The sequence below is a fragment of the Marmota flaviventris genome, chromosome 4, assembly GCF_047511675.1.
Source record: "Marmota flaviventris isolate mMarFla1 chromosome 4, mMarFla1.hap1, whole genome shotgun sequence".
NCBI classification, from domain to species: Eukaryota; Metazoa; Chordata; class Mammalia; order Rodentia; family Sciuridae; genus Marmota; species Marmota flaviventris.
The window spans coordinates 18713841-18738544 of NC_092501.1; the positions used below are offsets into that span (position 1 = coordinate 18713841).

At 44.0% G+C, this 24704-nt stretch overlaps 2 protein-coding genes across 3 annotated transcripts in view; one reads left to right on the plus strand and one right to left on the minus strand.

The window, feature by feature from the left end:
• The window catches only part of Bbip1 (BBSome interacting protein 1), a 104615-nt gene extending 101574 nt beyond the window's left edge, over positions 1-3041 (plus strand). Inside the window, exon 6 of one of the 2 annotated variants that reach the window (XM_071610923.1) lies at positions 3001-3022. In XM_071610923.1, the coding sequence (XP_071467024.1) occupies positions 3001-3007 (7 nt within the window). In that variant the 3' untranslated portion in view covers positions 3008-3022. Of the gene's footprint in view, positions 1-3000 lie in introns of both variants that reach the window. The other variant, XM_071610927.1, reaches the window with a different exon arrangement.
• The window catches only part of Rbm20 (RNA binding motif protein 20), a 181976-nt gene that overhangs the window by 29024 nt on the left and 128248 nt on the right, over positions 1-24704 (minus strand). Inside the window, exons 2-7 of the mRNA XM_027930004.2 lie at positions 20881-21967; positions 19338-19399; positions 17539-17630; positions 17133-17221; positions 6103-6243; positions 3081-3212 (exon numbers count right to left, since the gene is read on the minus strand). Coding sequence (XP_027785805.2) covers positions 3081-3212; positions 6103-6243; positions 17133-17221; positions 17539-17630; positions 19338-19399; positions 20881-21967 — 1603 coding nt within the window. The remainder of the gene's footprint in view (positions 1-3080; positions 3213-6102; positions 6244-17132; positions 17222-17538; positions 17631-19337; positions 19400-20880; positions 21968-24704) is intronic.

Below are 24704 nucleotides of genomic sequence, written 5' to 3' on the forward strand. Positions count from 1 at the left end.
GGGTGTGCTCAGAGGACCAGGAGCATCAGCATCTACTGATAGCTTGTTAGAAACGCCTTGCCCTAGACCTGCTGAATCAGAAATGCATTTTGACATGAACACCAGGTAATGTGCATGCACCTTGAAGTTTGAAAAGTTCTGTTAGAATGCTATCTCATCTATCTCTCTCCTGGATGGGTGACTATGAGAAAATTACCTATTTCTTTCTCCATTTTTTTTTTCTTGTGTGGACAATGGAGATCATAACAACCTAATATAACAATGTAGGCAGGGTGCAAAACCAAAACAGTGCTGAGTTTTAATCATAGCTCTTCCAGTAACTGTGATCTTGGGCAAGTTACTGAACTTCTATTAGCCTCAGTTTCCTCATCTATAAAATTGAGATAATAATACCTATCTGACAGGACTGACGTCAAGATTAAAGTAGATAATGTATGCAAAGTGCTTGGTTCATCACCTGCCCCAGAGTACCAGGACTCAATTAAAGGTGCATGTTATTCTTGTACTCTTGTAATTACTATTATTATCCACCCTGCATTCTTTATAAGGTAGGGTGATGTGAGGCCCAAAAGTATTAAAAAAAATTTTGCTTAAAACCAAGAAACTCAAGGGATAATAAATTCCTCATCTGGATATTGAGGTTCACAGAGGTCATGCAACTTGTCTAAGCTCATCAAAGTGGGAAGGGGCAGAGCCTTTTTGGCTCCCCACCCTCCAATCTGGCCTGGGTCACAGGCTAGCTATGGTTCTTTGTTTATATGTCTTTCCTCCTGCCAGACTGAGCGCCTCATAAGCTTGCTCTATCTATGTCCATGGCATCTGGCCTAGTTCCCACCCACAATGGGCACTTAATTAACATCTGCTGAATGCCAACTTGAACCCTTTGACTTCTTTAACCCATAGTTTTTGCATCACCCAACTCCAAACTATCTCCCTTGGTAAAGTGCCTTTGTACTTTAAGAAACTGATTGCTGTTGTTCATTCTAATTAGAAACTCATGATGACATCTCATTTGGACACCAAAGCTCCTCTGGGAACACAATGCACAAATTCAATTTCAGCTCCCAGGGGAGAAGCCAAGAGAACAGGAGCTGGCATGGTACAGAACAGGGTGGGATCTTGTACTTGTCTGATGCTTTCATTAGGGTTAAAAAAAAATGGCAGGTTCTGCCTGTTGGCAAAGAAACTTCAGAGGCAATAATGCAAGCAAAGCAGAATCAAGACTTGGGCGACCGGTTGACATATTCCTCTTCTACATATATAGACTTGTCGGAATGCTAGTCCTAGCTACATACCACTAAGCCTTTGTCTTCTGACTTCAACCTTGAAGATTAAGGGCAGATTAAGGACTGTGGGTCTTAAACAAAATGGACCCTTAAGTAAACATAGAATGAGCCTAAATGCCTGGAAAAATTTCTATTAAGTGGAAAAGTAGAAAGCACAAACTCAGAGGGTAGATTTCAAAACAAATACAACATTAATTACAATAAATCCAATGGACTAAATGCTCCAGTTAAAAAGAACTCTTGCCCATCAATCAGAAGACAATGCAAAATAAAAGCATGGGTAGATGGTTTTAAAACAGTAACAAAACAACAAACCAAAACAAACAAAAACTTCCCACTAAGAAGATCCAGATGGAATAGTCAATAAACATATGAAAAAGCAGTCAACCCCAACCAGTCATCAGGAAAATAAAAATAATGGTAAACCTGACACTGTTCCCAGACAGGCAAAAACTACGTACACATGTACCAAAATGACACATTTATGAAGGATAGCAGATTGTCCCTAATATCCTAAAACTAGAAAGAATTCAAATGCCCATCAACAGTAGAATGGATTAACAAACTATACAGCCATACAACAGAAATGTATATGCCAATGAGAATCCCCCACATACCCAACAACATGGAGGACACATATTGAATGAAAGAAACAAAACCCGAAACAATGGGAACATCGTGATTTCATTCACATAAAGCTTAAAAATAGACAAAACTTCAGCTTTTCACCATTGAGCACTGTTTAGGGAGTCATGAATGGGTATAGAACCAGCACAGAAATGATTATTATTGTCTATGTCAGGAGTGTGAAGAGGGAAGACCCCAGCAAGAGGAAGGACTCTCAGGGGCTCCTGGGTACTGACCAAATTCTTTCTTGACTTAGGTAGTGGTCTTATGGTATTTAGGAGATTTCATCAAATATTACTTTTTACATTTTATGAAATGTAATTAGCCACTCTGCTGTATATTATACTTCTCAATAAAACAGAAAAGTTCTGGGTGCCGTGTCACATGCCTATAATCCTAGCAGCTCAGGAGGCTGAGGCAGTAGAATTGCAAGTTCTAAGCCAGTCTCAGCAAAAATGAGGTGCTAAGCAACTCAGGGAGAAACTGTCTCTAAATAAAGTACAAAATGGGGCTGGGGATGTAGCTCAGTGGTTCAGTGCCCTTGAGTTCAATCCCCAGTATCCCCCCAACCCTTCCGCCCCCCCAAAAAAAATACAGAAAAGAAAGGAAAAAACAAGAAAGAAAGAAATGCAGAACAAGGTAAAAACAAAATTGAAACACTGTTTGGAATTATTTCGATTAATCCATGAGTTCTTCCAGTGGCAAGGTTAGTCAGGTACTACTTAGAAGACTTCTGTGAGGCTTAGGACTTAAGTATGGAGAGGGAAGAAACAGTGAGAAATCAAGGGTGGTGATAGGCAGAGAATAGTCACTGAAGGCCTGTGTACGCAGAGCAGAAGCTGTCTTCAGGGTTTATGCCTACCTTCCCCCACCAAAAGGCAACCACCGGTCCCACTGACTTCCTCCTTCGAGACTTCCCTTGTAAACATCTTCCCCTGTAAAACCATCCTTTGCCCCTGTAGCCTCAGACAGCCCTTTGCATTTGGCACTTACCTCAATGAACACTTTTCTTGCTGCCTTTCCAAGTGATAACCTCAAAGGGAGTGAGTGATTTTTAAAATCTCTTCCTATACTCTCCTTCCAACAGCACTTAGGTCAGTGTCTGGCAAGTAGGAGAAAGTCAGCTGCTGTTTGTTGAATGACGGAATGAATGAGAGGATGCCTTACCTTCAGCTGCAATTCCTTGTATCTCTTGGACATCCGAATGAGCAACTTCTCACCATTGATCACCGCAGATTTTTCTTGATAATACTGGACCATGGCCTGGGCAGCTTCTGTGTAAGCCATCTCTAAAAAGGCCTAGAAGAGACAGGAAGGACTCGACTTCACTGGTCTTGAACAAAATTCTGTATGTAGTATGAGTCCATGTGAATGAAGTTCAACACCATTTAACTCAGCTATCCCTCTCCTCAGTTTATACTTAAAGGACTTAAAAACATCATACCACGGGGACGCAGCCACATCAATGTTTATAGCAGCACAATTCACAATAGCTAGACTGTGGAACCAAACTAGATGCCCTTCAGTAGATAAATGGATAAAGAAAGTGTGTACATATACACAATGGAATATTACTCAGCATTAAAAGAGAATAAAATCATGGCCCTTGCAGATAAATGGATGGAGCTGGAGAAGATAATGCTAAGTGAAGTTAGCCAATCCCAAAAAAACAAATGCCAAATGTTTTCTCTGATATGGAGATGTTGATATATAATGGGGCTGGGGAGAGCATGGGACAAATAGATGAATTTTAGATAGGGCAAAGTGGAGGGAGGGGAGGTAGGGGGACATGGGGGTAGGAAAGACAGTGGAATGAGATGGACATCATTACCCTAAGCACATGTATGAAGACACGAATGGTGTGACTCTGCTTTGTGTACACCCATAGACATGAAAAATTGTGCTGTATATGCATAAGAAAAAAAGAAGAGGCATATAAAAAAAAGAATCGGCAAAACTGATGGTGACAAAAGTCAGAATTGAGTTTCTTTTTGGAGTGGGGGCGGGAAGATGACTGGCAAGGGCCATAAGGAAAACCTTCTGATGTTCTGAAAATGTCCTGTGTTTTCATTACATGGATGTAGGTATGTTTTTAAAAAAGTAATGAAGTTGTATACTTAAAACTAGTACTTTATACACTTGAGAGTATCTACTTTATAACTCAATAAAAAGAAGAAATCAGTATAAGGAAGAACTCTCTTTGATCTCATCTGTTCAAAGAGAACTTTTTATTAACTTTACCCAAAGAGCTCATTACAAGATGGCCCCTCCCTCTCCTGGTCTCCATGGTTACCAAATTATTCTTAATTATGTATGTCGGTCCTGGGCTATATCATGCCATGGAAGCCCCTCTGGGATGGGAGGGCCCATTAACACAGAGTTCCTGGTTGGAGGGCTGTGGCCCATGTGACCCTGGGCTGCTATTTGGTGATGAGGACAGCACAAGACAGAGGCACAGGCCAAGGCTGCTTGAGTCCTCACTCTTCTTACAGAGAAAGAAATATATTCAAAACCTTGGGCCTGCCTCACAAGCCCTTGGGCTTGAAGGAAGGCTGGGGCACTGTGAATTAGAGAAAGGGAAAGACCCAACCATGTTTCCACAGCATCTTTCCTCTTTATCTGTTCTGATAAAACACAGAGAGAAATTGCCTTTCCACTCCATTTGTGTCTACGGAGTTTCTACACAGACTGTTTTGTTCCCTCTAGTAGCTGCTACAGTAGGTTGCTGCTGCTCTGGTCTCTTAGATTCGTTTGGTTTGCACTATTCTGGGATATACTGATTCTGCCTCTCTTTGTTGAGAGGGAAAAGTGGTCTGTGGCTAGGGAGCTCTCATAGGAAGCCCCTAATTCTCCCATTTTCTGAACTGAATAGGTGAAGCAGACTCATTGCCCTTCCTGCCCTCCCATTTATCGGCTGATCTCAGATGCTTGGTTTTCCTCCAGGTTGTCACAATCTATGGCAGAAGTGTGTGCAACTAAAAAGTCAAGATTCTTTGGGGATTTATTTATTTCAAATTCTGCACCTGGCTTTTCTCTTGCTTAATATAAACATGTTAGCACCTCTGTCTGTCATTTCTGAACTGGGAATAAAACTAATCTAGACAATCTCACTGTATTATTGTTGCAAGTGGAGTTTTGTACATTTACCCAAAATAGAATTCCTGAGCAGTAGAAGGAAACACAGAGGCTCAGTGGTCTATGCCCAGGTTGAAGGAGGGAGGCCACTGACAATATGCTAGGGCCTTAAGTCTCCATAGTTCATGCCTTAATTGGGAACATGATTTCTCCTTTGCATGTTCCTTGGATTCATAAAGCAAACATTTTTATTAAAATAAAAGAGAGGTAGAGAGAAGTGATAGGAGGGGAGGGGAGGGGAAGAGGGGATAGGAAGGGCAGCAGAATAAAATAGACATTATTATTGCTGTATGTATATACGTGACTGTATGACCAATGTGATTCTGCATCCCATACAATCAGAAAAATGAGAAATTGTACCCCATTTGATTCAAATGTATGAAATGTCAAGATCATTGTACTGTCATGTGCAACTAATAAAAAAATAAAAGAGAAAATATTCTGACTTTTGACCACTCAACATATATATAGTCCCCACTCCCATTCTGACTTTAAAAATGAAGACGAACATATTCAGTCCCCAAGGGCTCCGTCAATTCCTACAGGTTAAGCATTTTTAGTTCCTTAGACTTAGGAGGCCTCCATTAATTCCCTCCTGCTCTCCTGCTCAGACCCAAGGGCCTCACACTATCACACTGAGGACAGTTCTTGACTGACTCCAAACCTGAGCCATCAGATGTGACAAGCTTAGAAGATGAGGCTGTACCATCAGCTCAGGGGCTTGGAAACATGGATGACCAAGTCAACGAATCCTATTCTGGGGCCAAATAGCTTTCCTATGTTGGTGAGCACCTCATCCAGGTGCACCTCCCCTCCCCTCTAGGCAATTTGTAAAGGCATGCGCTGAACACAAGAAGGGCAGTGGGACATCATGAAACAAAACAGCCCCACAAAAATGTCAGCTGTGAATCACCTCTTTATGTCAAGAACAGAAAGGAGGAGGAGGAGGAGGAGGAGGAGGAGGAGGAGGAAGAGGAGGAGGAGGAGAAGACATTCCCTTTTCACCAATGTGTAGACTATCCTGTGCCCCCAGAGTGAAAGTCCCCAGGCCTACCTGGTTAGTCGACTTCATGAGGATGTAATTAGTGACCTTTCCAAAGGGCAGCCCCAGGTTAATGACGTCATTCTCAGTACAGCTTCCTTCAGGGAGATTGCAGATATGCACCACACGGCCAGCACCTTTCCGCTGTGCAAACTGATAGAAAAGAGCAGTGGCTAGTCTTCAAAGACATTTCCCTCGACCCCTCTATTGCAGACATTCCTAATGGTTATCTTCCCCCAAATAATGATTGCAACATGATCATTTTCAAAATCAATGCAAAAAAGGATTTTTTTTTTTTTGCAGGCATACATAAAGTATCAATTCTAAACCATTTCTTTTCAAAAAGGATTCACATTTCTAAGAAGCAATAACATCCAGGGCTGGGGAGGATACAAGGAAATGGGCATATCCATATGTTGCTGGTGGGGGGATTGTGTGTCTACATTCTTTTGAGAATATACTTTCTCGATGATCCTACCATCCTAATTTTGGAAATCTATCTTACAGAAATTAAATCATCAATGCAGACTTGTGTACAAAAAATTTACTGTAGTACTTTATGGGGTGATAAAAACAGTTTAGAAACATCCTATATGTCCAACAATAGGGGAATATTTGAGTACATAATGATTCAAGCATGCAGTGGAGAACTACAGAGCCATTAAAAGAAAGGAGGTAAATGTGCCCATATGCAGTAATTTTTAAGACAGGTCATTAAGTAAAAAATAGGTTGATAATTAGTATGTATACTACAAGGCCATTTGTGTATGTGTGTGAGTGTGTGTGTGTGTGCCTGCGTGTGTGTGCACGTGTGTGTGTGCATGCTGGGGATTGAATCCAAGGCCTTGTGCATGTGAAGCAAATGCTCTACCACTGAGCTATACTCTACCTCCAACCTTTTTTATCTTTTATTTTGGGACAAATATTTATTTTGCTAAGTTGTCCAGGCTGGCCTCAAAGTTGTCATCCTCTTGCCTCAACCTCCTGAGAAGCTGGAATTACAAGCAAATACCACCATGCCTGGCCCTATGATGTCATTTTTGTAAAACAAAATTGTACAAGGACAAGATAAAGAAAGAATTATAAAAATGCTGATAATTATTGGAAGTGGGTTAATTATCAAGGGTTAACTATACTATTCTCTATTGTTTTGTATGTTTGAAACATTTTTGCAATGAAAACATCTTAAAGGCTCTCAGCACAAAGGCACAGAGTGCACTTATCAAACTGTCAATGCTGGTTATCTTCAGGGAAGCAAAATAGGAAGGCAGCAGGGGATACATATTGAGTCTGTTTCGTATATACCTCAAATTATTTGACTTACAATTTTAAAAATTTCCAAAAAAGAAAAAGGGCATAGAAAAGTTTGTAGGAACCTAATACATATGCATAGACATTCACAGCAACAATCTGTAGTTTAGATCTATGGTTTTCCACACTTTTTTTTTTTTTTTTTTTGCCTTGCATTCCTTTCTTCAAAGAAAATTTTATACACCAGTCCCAAATATTCAATAAATAAAAGAGAAGATGTTCCAGTCAAACTTTGGGGTCCAGCACCCTGCTACCCCTTGCCCCAGGCACCTCTAAGGAACACAGCTTGGAAGCCACATCCTGGACCTAAATCAAAGCTCCTGGAGGGGAGAAGTGTGTCCCTTAGGCCTGGTGAAACCTTAATCAGCCTGGAATCGCCCAGAGCTTCAAGAACTAGTAACCATAAGCCCATCCAACGTGGAAGAGAAGCATACAATTTTCCAAACCTGAAACACATTCTAATAGCATAGCTTACATTTGCAGTCACCATTTTCAACAATAAAGTAAACTTCAACATCTCTTACATTTAATGTGGGTCTGACTCTGCCGAGGTAATAGAGGGCACGTTTGAGGTCTCATTCTAATCAAGTGTGAGTACTTGGGTAATTCCACCATGAAAAGCCCTCACTTGTCTCACAGGGCCGAGGACAATTGGAGTCAATGAGAATTTCCATTAATGGTTCAGTCCTGAATTGGAGAAGCCCAATTGCCCCTTTCATACCTCCCCCATGAGAGCGTTCAAAATATCAAGCACCTTCCCAAAGGGGAACAAGGAAGGATTCAGTGTGTGGCACAGGCACATCTCCTCCCCAGAATATCCCTTTGTCTTCATGAAGTGCAATGGACTCTCAGAAAGCTGGAAAATTGAGGCTAAGCCTGGGTAGCAAAGACTGAGCCCTTCTGCAGGGATGATGGGAGAAGGGCTGTCAAGAGGCAGGTTCTCTTCCTTCCATTAGGGTGAGCCATTGACATAAAGACGCAGACCCAGCTCACAAGGTTACAAGCAGAGCTCAGTGGCTGGCTCTATGAGTTTATTAGCAGGAGGGCCGGGGCTGGGCGTTCTGCCTGGTCTCTTAGCGGGGCACGTTTCTGCCCCATGTGACTCTGCTGTGGTCGGTCTGGGCAACGTGTGCTTGGACAACAGAGCAGACATGCGGGGCAGTTCTGGGCCAATCCCTCTCCTGGCCTGTCTAGTTGCCTAGTGACCAGGCACCAGGGCCAGCACTTCTCTCATTGTCTCCTCCGGCCTGAAAGGAGGACTCAAGAGGTCTTTATCTGAGCATAGCAGAATAAACAGGAATTCACCTCCCAGAGAGTAAACACCCTCCCAGCTGCCAGTCACCAAAGAAGAGAGGAGATGTAGTCATGCTGCAAATGTTGCCAAATGCACTAAAATGAATAGGTGTCCATCAGGGGTTTCACTCAAACTTTAAAGATACACTCACCTCTCTGCAAGGTTCTAGAAAGTGAGTGTTACTGATTCTCGTGTTGTGGCTTAGTAAGATAATCACGAGATTTTTAGCATTCTTCAGTTAATTATATTAATTTGGAGCTTCTCAACGGGTGAAATGCAGATGGGTTTTACAGGATACTGATTCCCTCAGGCAGCAAGCCAAGTACCTCTAGTGCCCAAGAGCAGCTTCTTCAGTTTATCATTTTCTAAGTGAGCCATGAAATGTAAATCTTGAGAACCACTGGATTAACTGTTTGCTCTGTGTTATGTCTGCTTCAGGGGATGGGATAGAGTCTGTCCAATTAGAGAAATTATTTTTATATGTTAAATTCTTTTGCCAGTATTTTATTTAGTAAAGTTAAATCTAACTTTTTTTTTCTGTCATTCATATAAAATATCCTTCTGTTGTTAAATTCACTTTTAGGTTCAGGACCATGTTTGATTCATAAAAAGTGTAGGGTAATAAGTATTATCACTCTCTTCTTGAAATAATTTATATAAACAGGGCTATTGTTTGCCTATGCCCTATGGGAGATCTGAATGAGAAGGGAGAAAGGGAGGAGAAGGGAGAGTGAGGTCTCTGGGTGGTACTTCTACAGTAAAGTTCATTCCTTGGGGGGGGCACTGACAATCCTAAGTGCCTTTGAGAAAGCAGCATGTTGCTGCGAAGTAATTCCCACCCTGGGTTCTTTAATAAGCCCTAAAGCATTTCTGAAGTTAATAATACAGTAGTCCCCCATCACAGGGACTATGTTCCAAGACCCCCAGGGGATACCTCAAAGCACAGAGAATAAAAAATGCTTTTCCCCCATATGTACATATGATAAGATTAAATTTATAAATTAGGTCCAATAAGAGGTTAACAATTACTAATCACGAAGCAGAACAATTATAACAACATACTATAATAAAAATTATGAATTTAAAACTTTTGAAATGTTTATTTCTGGAATTTTCCACTTAATATTTCAGACCAGGGTTAACCTTGGGTAATTGAAACCACAGACAGCTAAACCAAGGATAAAGGGGAACTATCAAACAGCAGTGGTATGGGGGGCTAGATAACATTTTTGACATTCAAAAAGCTGAAGTGATGTCATACTTTGAGTTCCTTCACTTTTTTTTTTTTTTTTTTTTGTGGCGCTGGGGACCTTCACTTTCTTGATATGGTAAATTTGTGTCAAATCAAACTAAATTTGGCCTAAGGAAGCCTCTATACTTGGAGTCCTTACTTAACACCCCACAACCTAACTTAGTAAGTAAACTCACAAAAAGCCTTAGGAGTATACTTTTGTGACAAATAGCTGAGTCTCAACCAATCACAGCCACTGAACTTCAATCAATCAAATGCAGTCAACCAATTAGAATAGATTCAAATAAAGTAAGTGCCTAGCTATAACCAATCCGTCTGTCCCTTCCTCACTTCCTTTTTCTGTCCATCAATGCTGCTCGCCTACCTCGTGGAGTATAGCTCTCTAAACATGTTTTGGTCTTGAGGATTTCCTGATTTGTGAATCATTATTTGCTCAGTTAAATCCTGTTAAACTTAATTCATCTGAAGTTTTTCTTTTAACACAACTGAGATCTTATACTGATTGGTGTGTCTGTATCTTTGATTAGTGAAAATAGGTAGTTAGTTAATTACTTAGTATATTAATTACATTAATATAAGTACTTGACAGATAAAATCTTTCCAAATAGGGAATATGGGACAGGGGCTGCTTGGGGTAGGAGCACAGAATAAAAGGGATGTTGGGCTATCAAAACCATGGGACTTCCTGATATGAGTGGAAAGAAGCCAATCCTGGAAAACAGAGGACCTGGGTTCCATTCCTAACCCAGCCACTGATTAGGTGCAAAACTAGTTTCCCTTTCTGGGCCTTATTCCCATGTCTGAAATGAGGGAGGTGGCCTATATGTCTAAAGTCTTTTCCATATATAAAAGATCTATGTTTATGGTTCTAAGTTCTTAAATTTCACTCCTCCCAGAAGCCTTGAAGGCTAAGCCATAAGACACAGGATAATGACACCTTTCCCCTTGGGTGCTCAGCATAAACAGGAAAGCCCTTCTGTCCATCACCCACCCAGTCAGTGTGCTGTTCGCCGTCTCTCTGTCTGAGCTCAGCTGTTCAGCTGCACATCCATTTACAAGCATGTTCACTTTTCAGGCATGCTTGTCTGTGTTGGTGATGATCTCATCTTTCCAGCACTACAGATAAGCTCTAAGTTTATCTTCTTGTTTGTGAGCTCTGCTGCTCTCTAAATCTGCTGCCATGGTGCCCGAGAGAGTTGAGATGATAGATACATTGAGGTGAACTAGACACCCAGGCCTGGTGCTTCTCTGAGAACAGATCCACATCATGTATATGCTTTATAGACACCAGGCATCAGAGTCAGGGGATCAAGGGAATCAGACAGACACAAGTCTGTGTCTCTGCTTCCCAGTTACAGAAGGCCAGCATAGGCCAATTACTGAATTTCTCCGCATCTGAGTTTACTCCCCTCTAAAAGTTATCCTCTAAAAGTTTATTCCACAGCCCTGTCAAGAAGATAAAATGCCACAGTGTAAGTTAGGGTGCCTTGGTGCAATGCCTGGCATCAGCAGGCTCCCATAAATACAGATTGATCTCCTTTTCGCCAGCCATTAAAGGATGTGCCATCATAATGATCCTGGATTGGGGGAAAAGGGGGAACTATCAAATAGCAGTGGTGTGGGGGCTAGATAACATGTTCTTAGGAAATTCCATGTTCTTAGGAAATTCACACTGAAATGGAGTTGAAGAGGTCCAATATCTCCAACCTACTCCAAAATAATGACTCAGGAAAAAAATGTGTAACTGCCTAAGAGAGATGTTAAGGGGATGGGCAAAACCTGAATCTGGGCAAAAGTTCTATGGGAGTTCCTAATACCTGTTTTGTAACTTTTCTATGAATTTAAAATATTTTGAAAGTTATCAAAAATAAATTTTAAAAGATGAGCAGATGAATTTAAAGAGACTGGGAAGACTTCACTGTCTTGAATCTTTGGTGTGAGCACTGCCAGGCTCAGTTCACGTCCTCTGCTTGCTCTGCCTGCTGAGCTCCCAGGAGACACAAAGACAACAGGTGCATTTGAAACTCTCCAGCCCAAGGTCAGATGTCTAAGAGAGCTAAAGTGTCAGGGCTGTAACCAAAGCCCTCATTACCAACCTAGAGGGAAAATCATCCTTTCCCAGCTGGCAGAGCCTTCAGCCTGCCTGCAGGCCAGCAGTAACCTCGAATGCCCCCCTGGGATCACAGTCCTGGGCTATGCATTTTCGCTCACTGGGGTTGCTCATTTAAAACCAGATGCTGCTTCTAATAGTTCAGATGGTTGGGGCCCAGACCTCCCAACTCACCCACAAATCTTTTATAGCGAGGCGAAATGTGAAAGAAGCAAACAGACTTGAATACGAAGGTTCTGAGACCTTACAATGCCCTTTGGTGCAAGTAGGAACAGGCTTTGCACATGAGTTCAAAGAAGAGGCCCAGTTCAAATAACTTTCAATCAGGATGTGGCTCGGGGCAACAGGCCTGTCAGGTGAAAGAAGTCTCTCAACATGCTTCCTAGAACTTGGGAGTATAGATTCAATCTTCAGTAAGTGATTTTTGTGCGCCTCAGCCTCCTCTCTTTGTGTGACCTAATTGCATGTAGCACAGAGTCTGCAGACCTCTGCTAGTTGTGCGCTAACCACACCTAAGGACAGATACAGGGCAAATGTTTACTCCTCATGTTGTCGACTCTGAAGGTAATATTGCAGATGGCAAATGGGCATGGATTGCATTGCTATAGATCTTAGTTTAACATGGAAGTCTTTATTGACACTATCAAATATTTTATAGAGCAAACTAGTTTTGACTTGAGTGAATTCACTTTTACTGGTGCCAGACCTGCCTGCGATCTTGGGTGGTTCACATGCTGGCAACTTTATCCCCGTAAACTTTGGAATCATGGGATTAAACTGGAGGTAGTCTGGCCTACACCCCAAACTATGTGAGGACACGGAAGCCCAGGAGAAGATGAGGAAATTAATCTGCAGTCAATTTAATAGTGGCAGATTGTGAATAAAACTCAGGTCTCACTGAAAACTATCAATCACAGAATTGATGAATGAAGGTAAATTCACATAATATAAAATGTTATAAAATAAGACTATGTTCTGATATGGGAAGGTGTTGGAAATCAATTCAAATATGAGAACTCATGTTAAGCAAAAAACACTAAACTGCATGATAGATTATATGGCATTACTTTTGCAAAAAAAAATAGACTTTTATTCATTAAACATGTATGCATACATTAGCCAAAATTATCTGTAGATATAGCAAAAGACATCTATAGTTTTCTCTGCAAAAAAGGAGTTTCTGTTTTTTCATATTTGTTAATGTCAGAAATTATTATTATTATTATTATTATTATTATTATATTATTTTACATCATGTGTTACTTCCTTTCCCAAAAAACAAAAGCTATTCACAAGATGGCCACTCACAGAGACAGGAGAACAAGTGTCATATCCCCGTCTTGTGTTATTTATGTTTGTTTTTGCAGTACAGGGGATTGAACCCAGGGTTGCTCTACCACCAAGTTATATCCCCGGCCCTTTTTATTTTTCATTTTGAGACAGGGCCTCACTCAGTTGCTCAGGCTGGCCTAGAACTTGTGATCTTCCTGCCTAGCCTCCCATGTAGCTGAAAAATGCATAAAATGTCCCCTGCTGAGGGGACAGAAATCATGTCAGCTGGGATGGTAGGGCAGGGACAGGGCGCAGGTAGAACAGGCCATATCAATTACTACTACTGAGGCTCAAGAAGTCAGGAGACTAGAGTACTTTGAGCCATAAACTCAGAAGGACAGACAGATGTCCTAGAAACAGCCAGTGTCTGAGGGATAACCTATGACGTAACCTTTTGGTCTTCCACAAGCATTTGTTTCCCTGAGTCTCAGTTTCCTTTTTTATACAAGTCCCCAGAGTGCAGGGAACTGGTGAGAAAGAAATAATAAAAACCATGTGTTTCATGCCAGGCTGGAGAGGCCCATTCACAGCACCTGCACTAAATAAACTCCAAGGTGGCTGTGAAACCTGCAAGATGGTTTTATGGAGACAGTTACAGGCAAAATGCACCTTAGGCAGGCGCAAGAAAACTATTTACAGCCCGAGAAGGCCCCAACAGCCCCTTCCAGAAACCTGATTACGCTGTTTATGACTTTTCAGGCGGCCAAAGGGCAGGAGCCTCTGCTCTGTCAAATGGCGGCAGCTTAAGTGAAAGGGAACACCCATCTCTGAAGACCCTGGAGTGAGGTGGGAGGGACTGGGGACAGACACAAATACCCTGCCACCAGCAAACACAGCACACAAGTATCACTCCACTGTCAAAAATAAACACCAAGAGTCAGGCACAGTGGGGCACGCCTGTAATCCTAGCAACTGGGGAGGCTGAGGCAAGATCTCAAGTTCAAACCCAGCCTCAGCAACTTAGTGAGGCACTAAGCAACTTGGTGAGACCCCATCTGAAAATAAAAAAAATAAAAGGGCTGGGGATGTGGCTCAGTGGTCAAGCACTCAAAAAAAAAAAGCCCCAGTACCAAATGATAACAACAACATCAAGAAATAAACATGGAGGGAAATGTTGGGACTCCAGCAGAGACAAGGCAAGTTTTTTAAATTTAGCCCAGCTGTTGCCAGAAGAGCTGGGTGGTGGTGGTGGTGGCCAATGGTTTTTGGGGTCAGTTGAGATCCACAGCAGTTCAGGTATGTTCTACAGGCTCCATCCCAAAGCCCCGGGGGGCTTGGTTCTCCTGCTTAAATACAGGGCGCTTCAGAAGCAGTAATGGCTCTTTGCACCACAGACAATAGTGATCCTACAGTGGCAGATTCCTGGCTATGCCTGATTTTACCCAACAAAACGTGTTTCTGAAAAGATGTACGTGAATGGAATTCAACAGAAGACCCTGGCACACGCCTGTGGGGGGAAAAGCATCAAAGCCCTCTCGAGATCTCTGAGGGGGGTTACCCTCTCCTTGTTAAGGCCTTATTTTCTGTATGAATTTTCACAATAAGCATAACATTTGTACGCAGGAAAATCATAAATTTGTATGCAAAAGAGGCTCTCGGCACTCACTGGAGCCTGGCAGAGCACCCTTTGGTAACAGCAGAGTCAACCTTTGATGCCTGCTTGTCTTTGAAGATCAGTATTTGTACAAAGAAAAAAAAAAATCAATAATCTATCTGTGGGACTCTCCAGCTCCTTAAAGGAGTCCTGAAAAATGTTTTTCAGTAACTGATCAATCAGCTCTTCATTTCTCAACTTGTCTTCACATGTTAATACATTTGCATTTCAGGTTTTCCAAAAGAGAAATATGGGTGCCTTCAATTCCATTTGCCAAAAATGGCTAACACGGCTCCAAAATCTAACAGAAGGGTGTGAATGAACATCAGCCATTGGTAAAGCAGGAACTGATTGGGGCAGCCTTTGCGCTCTCCCCCAGATGTCCTTGGGAAGGCTCGAGTGACCAGCAAGACTTCAGAGAACTTATAATGAGAAAGCCAGTCAAATAGTGCTTTCCCCTTACATGGAGTTTATAGAAAATGCCATCAAATGCCTGAGTTCATCTTGGGAATGCTGTCCCAGTGCAGAAGAATCTGGATGCCCCACATGACTGGCCTCTTTATCTTGCTCCATGGTTGGCTGAGACTAGGGAAATCCCTGACACCCCCAAGGTAGCCTCAGATCTTCCTAAGCAGCTTATGGGGTGAGAGAGGGAGGGAATGGGGGACTTACGGGGGAGGAATCATTGTATGCAAGTGCTCTGTCTTCTACTGAGCTACGTCCTTGGTCCCTCCAGTTCTCTTTATAAGGGGCTCAGTTGATGCCAACTCTCTGTCTTGTGCCCAGACCTCTAGAAGTGGTCTGTGTACTAGCTCTGACCCTTGGGCCATTTGTCACCCAGTCCCGCCCTCCTATTTCAGTTACAGTCCCCTCCACCTCAGTGCCTGGGGTTGGAGTCCCAGGGCAGGATGTGGGCACAGATGCCTCTGTTACACATAGGGCCTGGAAACCCCCCTGTGCCCTGGGGGTCAGGGCACAGAACATAAAGTTCTGTTGCTAGGGGTCTGTCCTTAAAGACAAAGGACCTCACACCAGTATTCACTTTCCTGGGACTGACCCAAAGCTGCCAGTGACCTGGACTTGGCTCTAAGTGGTGAGAATGCAGAAAGAAACCATCAAATTCTCTTTCATGAAAATGTGGGCTTCCAGACAGGTGCTATCTCAAAGCACTTCTCCCACACAACATCACAAAAACAGACTTGAATAGACAGACTCTGGGGTCCGGACAGGCCTCGTGTGTGGTGACGAACCTCCCTCCTCCCTACTCACTCACCCACTGGGTCCAGAAGCTACACTTCACAGCCTGCTCTTTCCCTGTTTTGCACAAATGCCCCAACATGTGGAGGATACTGCACGTGGAGGGCGGCTGCAGAGAGCTTGTGCACAAGGAGAGAGAAAGGCTGCAGCTCCACTCAACAGAAATTGAAAAACACAGGCAGAGGGAAGAACACTGAGCCAGGCGCCCTCTAGCTGGGTGCGGCCACAGGCGCATTTTGCTTTGTAACCGGTTTGGCCTCATGTCCCATGTGCCAGAGTGGGAGGCTGCACACAGCAGGTGTGCAAGAAGTGTAAGAAAGGGAGTGTAGTGTAAGAAAGGGGGTCACAACCGTTGGGCAAAGGAAAGATGAAGCTTTAGGAATTTGAGGTACTAAATGCATGTTATGCAGAGAGAACAAAACTAAAAACAGAAAACAAAAATCATTAGACGGCACCAATCATTTCCCCAAGGGGTCAGCAAACACAATTAGTATGTGTTCCCTACTGCCCAAAACTCTCTTTTTGGCTCAAGTTTCAGAATTACCCTCACACAGGGAATGACCTACTTTAATAAAACATCAGAAATGATTTTAGAATTAAAAAAATAAATAAAAGCTCAAACTTCGTTTTGTTTTCTAAACCAGTGCTGAGTGCTAGAGAGCCAGTGAATGCCTTTGATTTGAAGAATTTTGTCAGCTTCTTCACCCATGTTTCGATACTAGCCGGACTGAAGGCAGCACCTCTTGGCTCCTTCTAGGGATGCTTTTCTGAAGGACACAAAGCCTCATCCTCACAGCCGCATCCCAGACTCCTCCGCACCACTAAGCCCAGAAGCAGAAAGTAAAGCAAATGCTTTGGGGATGACAATGGAGAAAAAGGCTTCTGTACTCACATTTGTCCCAGAAGGAAATGCAGGATTTGACTGAGCAAATGGCCTTGCCGGAATGGCTGCGTATGATGTTCCAAGATTTGAGGCATAATCTAAATAATAAGTGATACAAACCAGGTGAAAACTTTGGAGTCATGCTAAGGACATACATGGGATGAGAAAACTAAAAATTTCCTTTTAACACATTTATTAGTGATTGGCATAATTACATCTCTGGGCATGTTGTAATCAGCAATACGTGTTAGTATGAAATATCTCTGGGAATACTGATGCATGCTAGTGGCTTGGGATCTGTTTGCTTTATAAATGCATAGGAAGGATGCATCAGAGAAGTCCTGGTTCTTAAAGACAGGACATAACAAGCCTGCAGTAGCTGACTGCAAACTGTGACCTGTAGGGCTGTGCTCACCTTCATTTCCAGCAGGGCTGTAAACAGCTGTGCCAGTCGGGGAACCACACAGCGCTCCCTCTGCCGAAGCCAGTACACACCGGATATCAGCACTGGAGAGAGGTGAGAAGGTGAACCAGTTTCTCAATAAATTAAATGAAAAATTACCTTACGCCCCTGCAATTTCACTCCTGGGTACAGACCCTAAATAGTTGAAAACAGGTCCTCACACAAAAACTTGTACACGACTGTTCGTGTCAGCAGTATTCACCATGCTGAATACTGTGAATATTATTCACAGTAATAATATTCTGTGAAGCAACCCAAATGCCCATCAAAAGATGAATGGTTAAGCAAAATGTCATACACATGTAGTGGAATATTGTTCAGCCATGAAAAGGTCTATGTGTGAATGAAGCTTCAAAATATTATGTTAAGTTTTAAAAAGCTAGTCACAAAAGGTCACATAGGATTCCATTTACCTGAAATGTCCAGGAGAGGCTAATCCTTAGAGACAAAAAGCAGACGGGTGGTTCTGGGAGGTGGGGAAAGGAAAGGGGAATAGCAGAGACTTAACAGGTTTGAGGCTTCCTTTGGGGGGGAATGAAGATATCTAGGAACTAGATAGTGGTAATGTCTGCACAGCCTCATGAATGTGCTAAATGCCACAGAATTGTAAATTTTAAAATTATTTTTAAGTTGTGATAAACCACAACATAAAATTGACCATCTTCGCTATTTTGAAGATACTGGGTCAGTGGCATAAAACACGTCCACACTATTGTGCGGCCACCACCGCCATCCATCTCTAGAACTCTTCATCTTGCAAAACAGAAACTCTGTGTCCACCAAACACTGACTCTCAGCCTCCCACACCTTGGCAACCACCATCTGTTTTCTGTCTCTATGAGTCTGTCCTCTCTAAATGCCTCCCAAAAGTGAAATTACGCAGTACATGTCCTTTTCTGATTGGCTTATTTCAGTGCAATGTCCTCAAAGTTCAAGCATGCTGAGGTATGTTTCAGAATGTCCTTTCTTTTTAAGGCTGAGTAATATTCCACTGTGTGCACAGACCACATTTTGTTACTCATTCATTTGTTCCAGCTGCTCTTGAATTCTGGCTGCTGCGAATAATAAGGGGAGATCTTACGAATGGGCCCATTTCAAAATACAGAACCCAGTTGTCTATTCTACACCCCTGGGCCAGACCCTCTCTTCTCCACCTCCACTGGTCTCTAGGTATCTTCTTGGGCTGCTGAGTGTCTGTCTATTCTCAGCATGGCAGTCAGGGACCTGTCCTGGAGTCTGAGCACATCACTGCTTTGCTCAACCGTCCAATAGCTCCAATCACACAGCAGCACTGAGTCTTCACAGTGACTGGGGGCTCTGGACCTGGGCCTTGGTACTTCCCTGGCTTCTCTCCCTGTCTTTCTGCCCTGGTCACATTGGATGTTGTCTAGTATCCCAGGTCCACACCATCTGCAGGGCCTTCATTCCATCCTCTCCTGAGGTGTCCTCAATGAAGTCTCTTCCAAATGCCCTCTTTGAAATGCAAGGACCAGCCCCTCAGTGCCCACGTGAATGCACACACATTTCCCACCCTGCCCCAGTGCTGCCTTCTGCTTAGCATTTACCACCAGGAATGCTAGTTTTTCATTGTGTGTCTCCTCTGCATTGAGTGTAAGCTCCTCGTGGACAGAGACTTGGCCTATTTTGTTCTCTGTGGTTTCCCTTGCACCCAGCACAGAGCACAACAGACAACAGGTGTTATAAATTTTGTTGAGCACATGCATGAATCCAATCTCTGGAAGAGCACTTACTTTTCAGAGAAGACCAGGCATTTCTGAGCATGCAGCTTCCCCTTCACATGCAGCTCCCAGTCCTAGGCCAGAAGGAAAGAAAAATGACTAAAGTAGAATTGCATCACAGGGAGGCAGAGGATGAGTGCAGAGTAATCGTCAGGCAGGGAACACAGAGCTCCCAGAGGCTGGTCCAACCCTGCACACGCACATCTTCCTCTCCCTCCCTCCGCCCCCTGCTTCTGCCTCCTCACCCTGCCCTCACTCCAGGGGCCCCTGGTCCATACATCCCATGCCCATCTTGGACAGTAACCCAAACTTGACAGTCAGACTCCTTCTTCCCCTTTCATTGGACCCTGGGACCCACCTGCTGCTCCTTCTGATCTTGCAGAGAGAACACACCCAATTCTGTAGCCAACTGGGAGATTCTGACCAGTGGACTCACCAGTAAAAAGGCCTTAGAAAAGGATTATGAGAGACACAATCCTTGAGCACCTCCAGAGTTAGCCAGTTCCCTCCCTAAGCTGGAAGTGAGAGGGCATGTCCCACCAAGTCACAGGGACGCACATGGATGATCTGACCCAGGCAGAGGTAACACCCTGTGATGTGACTCCCACTAAGGAAGGACTTCATTATATTCCATGACTGAATGAGAAATTGGAGGCAGGACAGTCCAGTACCTAAGAGGCACAGGCTAGGGGCGGGTCAGACACGTTTTTGGTTTTGGTTTCTGCAATGCTGGGGATCAAATCTAGGGCCTCACACATGCTAACGAGGACCCACCACTGAGTTACATGCCACGTTTGAATCTCTCCTCTGCCACTTTCTAGATAGGAGGTCTGAGGTGCGTCATTTCGTCTCGGTGCCTCAGTTTTCTTGTTTGTGAAGTGAAGATAACCCCAGGTATACCTCATAGAGTTACCCCAGCACACAGAAAGGGTTTAATATATGTCAGTTATTACAATCATCATCATCAACAATCATGCTTTGGAATATATCACTGCATCATCAATAAATTTGGGGGGGATAATTACACTATAATGGGATTTTATTTATAGCAGTTCAAAGCATCTTAAAACCAGTGGGAAGGTGTCATGAGGCTGAGGCCCCTTATAATAATTTGTCTAAGTCCCACCTAAAAATTGCTCCCTGCCCATGACTCTAAGTTTCTACATTTTCTTTTCCTTTCAAACTCAATACAATGCTTGTACTTGAGGAATAGTGGCTTCTAGGCCCAACACAGAGGAACAGCCCTCCACAAGGAGGCAGGAGACAAGTCCCAGAGCCCTTCTCTGCACCCCAGGTGGGGTCATTCCATCTCCTTGGGTCTCAGCTTGCTCATCTATAAATGAGGCAAGGAATCTCTCACTGGCCTTAAAGCAAGGCCACGCCCCTGACACATTTGTGAATTCGTTTAGGTTCTAATACCTGTCATCTTAATCAAGAGTCCTGGCAAGGTTCTGTTCCCTAGTCCCCAAATGTTCACCTTCTGGCACAGCTGGATGGGGCCGGGAGCCTGAGTAGGTTCCCAGCTGTGGCTCCCAGCCTGCCCTGGATGACTCACCTTCAAGTCAAACACCTTCTTGTCACACATGGTACAGATGTGCGGCAGGTGAAGGGGTGCCACACCGTGGAAGTCGTTCAGCTCGTGAGCCTGCAGGGGCCGCACAGACAGCATGGCCTGCTCCTCCTTGGCCCGCCTCCGGGCACCGCTGAAACCCTGCTTGCTGTTGTTGAGCCGACCCCCGAAGGAGGGAGGGGTCCTGTCTGAGGTGGGTTCCTCGGGGTCATACAGTTCATAGGGCTGGCTGGGCGGTGGAGGCCACAGGCTGGGACCTGCTGTAAGGTCAGGTTTGTTCTGGCCAGAGAATCCAGGGGGGCTCTCCCACTGGCTGTTTGCACCCTGCAGCAGGGCCCCTACCTCGCCTTTCATGCCCCCAGTTTGCTCAGCTGGAAATCCACCTGCCACGTGGGACCCTTGGGCATTGGGTCCATAGAAATCTTTGGAAAAGGCAAGTTGACCATCTTGTCCTGCATGGCCATAGTGCCCTTCGTAGGTCACACTGCCTGAGGCAGAGGCTGAGGCTGGCAGGAAGCCGGGCTGACCATCTGTCTCAGAGCCGTATGCCTGGCCAGTGCTAGCTTTGCCATACTCGTAGAATCCCGTGGTGGCTGGAGCAGTGCCCCCCTTGCCAATGCCCAAGATGACGGCTGGCTGGGCAGGGGTCTGAGGCATCACCCCGCTGAAAGGATGCATCACCACGGCACTGGGAGGCTGGCTGGGAAGGCTTACAGAGGGTCCTGGGCCTCGTGTCTGGTTAGGGGGTGAAAAAGCAATTGCACTCGAGGGAAACCGGGCGCTGGGTAGGGCTGCAGCATGCTGGGGCACTGCAGTGTGGCTGTGGGGGGCACCGAGCACAGATGGATGCCTCAGCTGGCTGAAGAGAGGCTGGGACATGGCCACTTTGGAGAGGACTTGGTTCAGCACCGTGGCGGCCGCAGTATTGTTGGTGACAGCTGTCTGTGCCAACTTCAGCCGGTGGAGGGTGAGCTGTGCCTGCAGTTGGGCCAGCTGGAGACTGGCAGGCGAAGGTAGCAGAGGGTTCGGATTTCGCACAGAGAAGGGCTGCTTGTCCAGGAGCTTGGCGGCACTGCAGGAAGACAAGAGGTCTAGGTGCACAGCTGGCTTCAGTGAAGGGGACATGGGACTGTTTTTGCTTATCTTTGGTCCCCCTCCCCATAAATAAGACCCTTCTATGTGGGTGCCACTTACAAATGAGTTGAAAACACCTAGGCTTACAAGTTTTAAAAAGACACAAGTGCCACTGGAAAATTATATGACAAAACGTGCCATCTCCCTGGTAATTAGAAATACAAATGGAAACCATTAGAAACAAAAATTACCTTGCAAAACAGCCAACATTAAAAATATTGATGATAATAAAAATAGAACCAGTGCTGGAGAAATTAAGTGGAAGTGATACCTTTTTTCTTTTCTTTTCTTTTTGGCACTGGGGATTGAGCCTAGGACCTCATGCATGCTAGGCAAGTGCTCTCTATCACTGAATCACTGAGCTACATTCCCAGCCCTGGAGAGGTTACATGGAATAGATAGAATGTCAGTACTAGTCTGAATTCATACTGCTTTGGTAAAAGGTAGTCTGGCAATATGAATTCCTCACACCCATATTTTTTACCCAAAATTCAATTCTACAAATCTATTCTAAGACAAAATATCTGAAGATATTTAACATTATATTGTTTTAAGAGTTCCAAGTTGAAAATAACCAACATCCAATAGTGGGAAGATGGGATTTGATCTGAGTAAATTATATCTACATAATTAAACATCAAGTAATCATTTACTAATGATATTTAAATTTCTACATTATTATGTAAAATTTAAGACATTAAAAAAAAAGTATATCCAGCCAAACAGGATGGCACATGCCTGTAACCTTAGTGACTTGGAGGTTAAGACAAGAGGATTGCAAGTTCAAGGCCAGCCTCAGTAACTTAGCAAGACCCTGTCTAAAATTTTTTTCAAAATTTTAAAATAAAGGCTGGGGATCTAGCTCAGCGGTAAAATACCTCTGGATTCAATCCTCAATACCAAAAAAAAAAGTTTATTCAGTTTCAAGCCTAATATAGAAAACATTCCAGCATGCTAAAGCCAGCCCCCTTGCTCTCCCCATCCCACCCTGCCCATCATTGCCAATGATAAACACTATCTTGAATCTTTTAGGTAAAGTCACCGGTTACAAAAACAAAAATTAAAAAAAAAAAAAAAACATTTAATGACATGAGAAAATCCATATGCTCCAATGTTAAGTGAAAAAAGCAGGTTTCAGATTTGTACGCAGAGTGAACTGTATGCATATCTTTGCCAAACTTATTTTCATCCTTGTCCTCATTTCACATCCCAGAATAACAACTCAGCTCTTAAACCAACTAACAACATAAGCAACAACCCAAAAATTACAAGTGAAAAATCTAAATTCGGGGTAGTAGGCATGAGTTAGCTCTCATGGAATCTTATGGGACAGCAAGGAGGGAATGGTGTTCTGCCTGACATGGGCCATTCAGGTGATCTATGTCGGTTGCTTATGGTGTTTTGTGGACCAAATGAGGACACTTAGTCTGGAAATGAGACAGACTTTGCCAGAAAGTCTGGGATGAGTGGTTACCAGAGTCAGGGCTCTGAGGTCTTAAGGATCCCTTGTGGGAAGTGGGTATAATCAAGAAATGTGTTCAACATTTGATGAACTGGACTTCTAAGACATCGGAATGGGAAGAACAGGCCTGTGGAATCTGAAATCAGGACTGCCACAGACAGGGCAGGCCATGCAGTCAGCATGCTCGTGAATGGGAGGTGGGGCGGGAAATCCCCAGCTGGGACAGTTTAGTCTCCTTTGTCCCAGACACTGTGCAACAAAAGTCCAAAGGGAGAGAGCACAAAGGGAGAGAGAGGCTCAGGTGGGGAAGAAGAGGAGACGTGTGGAAAGTGGTGGCATGTCACAACTGTCCCACTTTGGAGACAGGCCTGTTGTACCTCTTCCACTTTGGAGTGGAAGTCGGCTTCTGCTTAGGTTTGCGCTTTGCACTGGAGGCAGTGTGGAGGTGGAGAGGAGGAAGGGGAATAGGAGACACTGATCACATCTATTATGATACACCGGTGTGGCCAGAGCTTAGCCTGTGTCACCTCATTTGGTCATTTTCACCCCAATTTTGCAAGGCAAGAACCTACAGCTCGGAGGGATTAGATGGCCTCTTTAGTAAACATTCACTTTGGTGAGGATGGGTGTTGAGTATGTAGGATTCAGACTCCAATCAGGCTTTGAAAAGAAGAGAAGCATCAGGCAATTAAAGTATGTAGTCCCTTTGATACACCCTCATCGGCTGTTTCCTGTCTTATTTGATGTGAGTTCCCAGAACATCAGACACACCCACATTCAAATGCAAGTACAAAATACATCTCAGAGCCATATAAAAATGATGCTATCGTTTGGAGGTGAAGTGTTCCCCAAAGGCCTGGTGGTACCCAATGCAGCAGTGTTCGGAGTCAGGGCTTTTGGGAAGTGATGGATCATGAGGGCTCTGACCTCATCGTTGTACTAATCCACTGATACCTAAATGGACCACTGGGAGGCAGTGGAGGCTGTGGGAGGGGGGCCTGGTTGGAGGAAGTAGGTAACTGGGGAGCATGTCCTGGAAGGGCATTTCTTGTCCCCTGCCATACACGCACTCTCTCCCCTGCTCCCTCTCCTCCTCCATCTTCCTCTCCTCTCCCCTTCCAGGCCACTGTGAAGTAGGCTGCTTTCCTCTGCCACACCCTTCTGCCTTGGGGTTCTTTAGGCCTCACTTCGGGCCTAAAGCAATGAAGCTGGT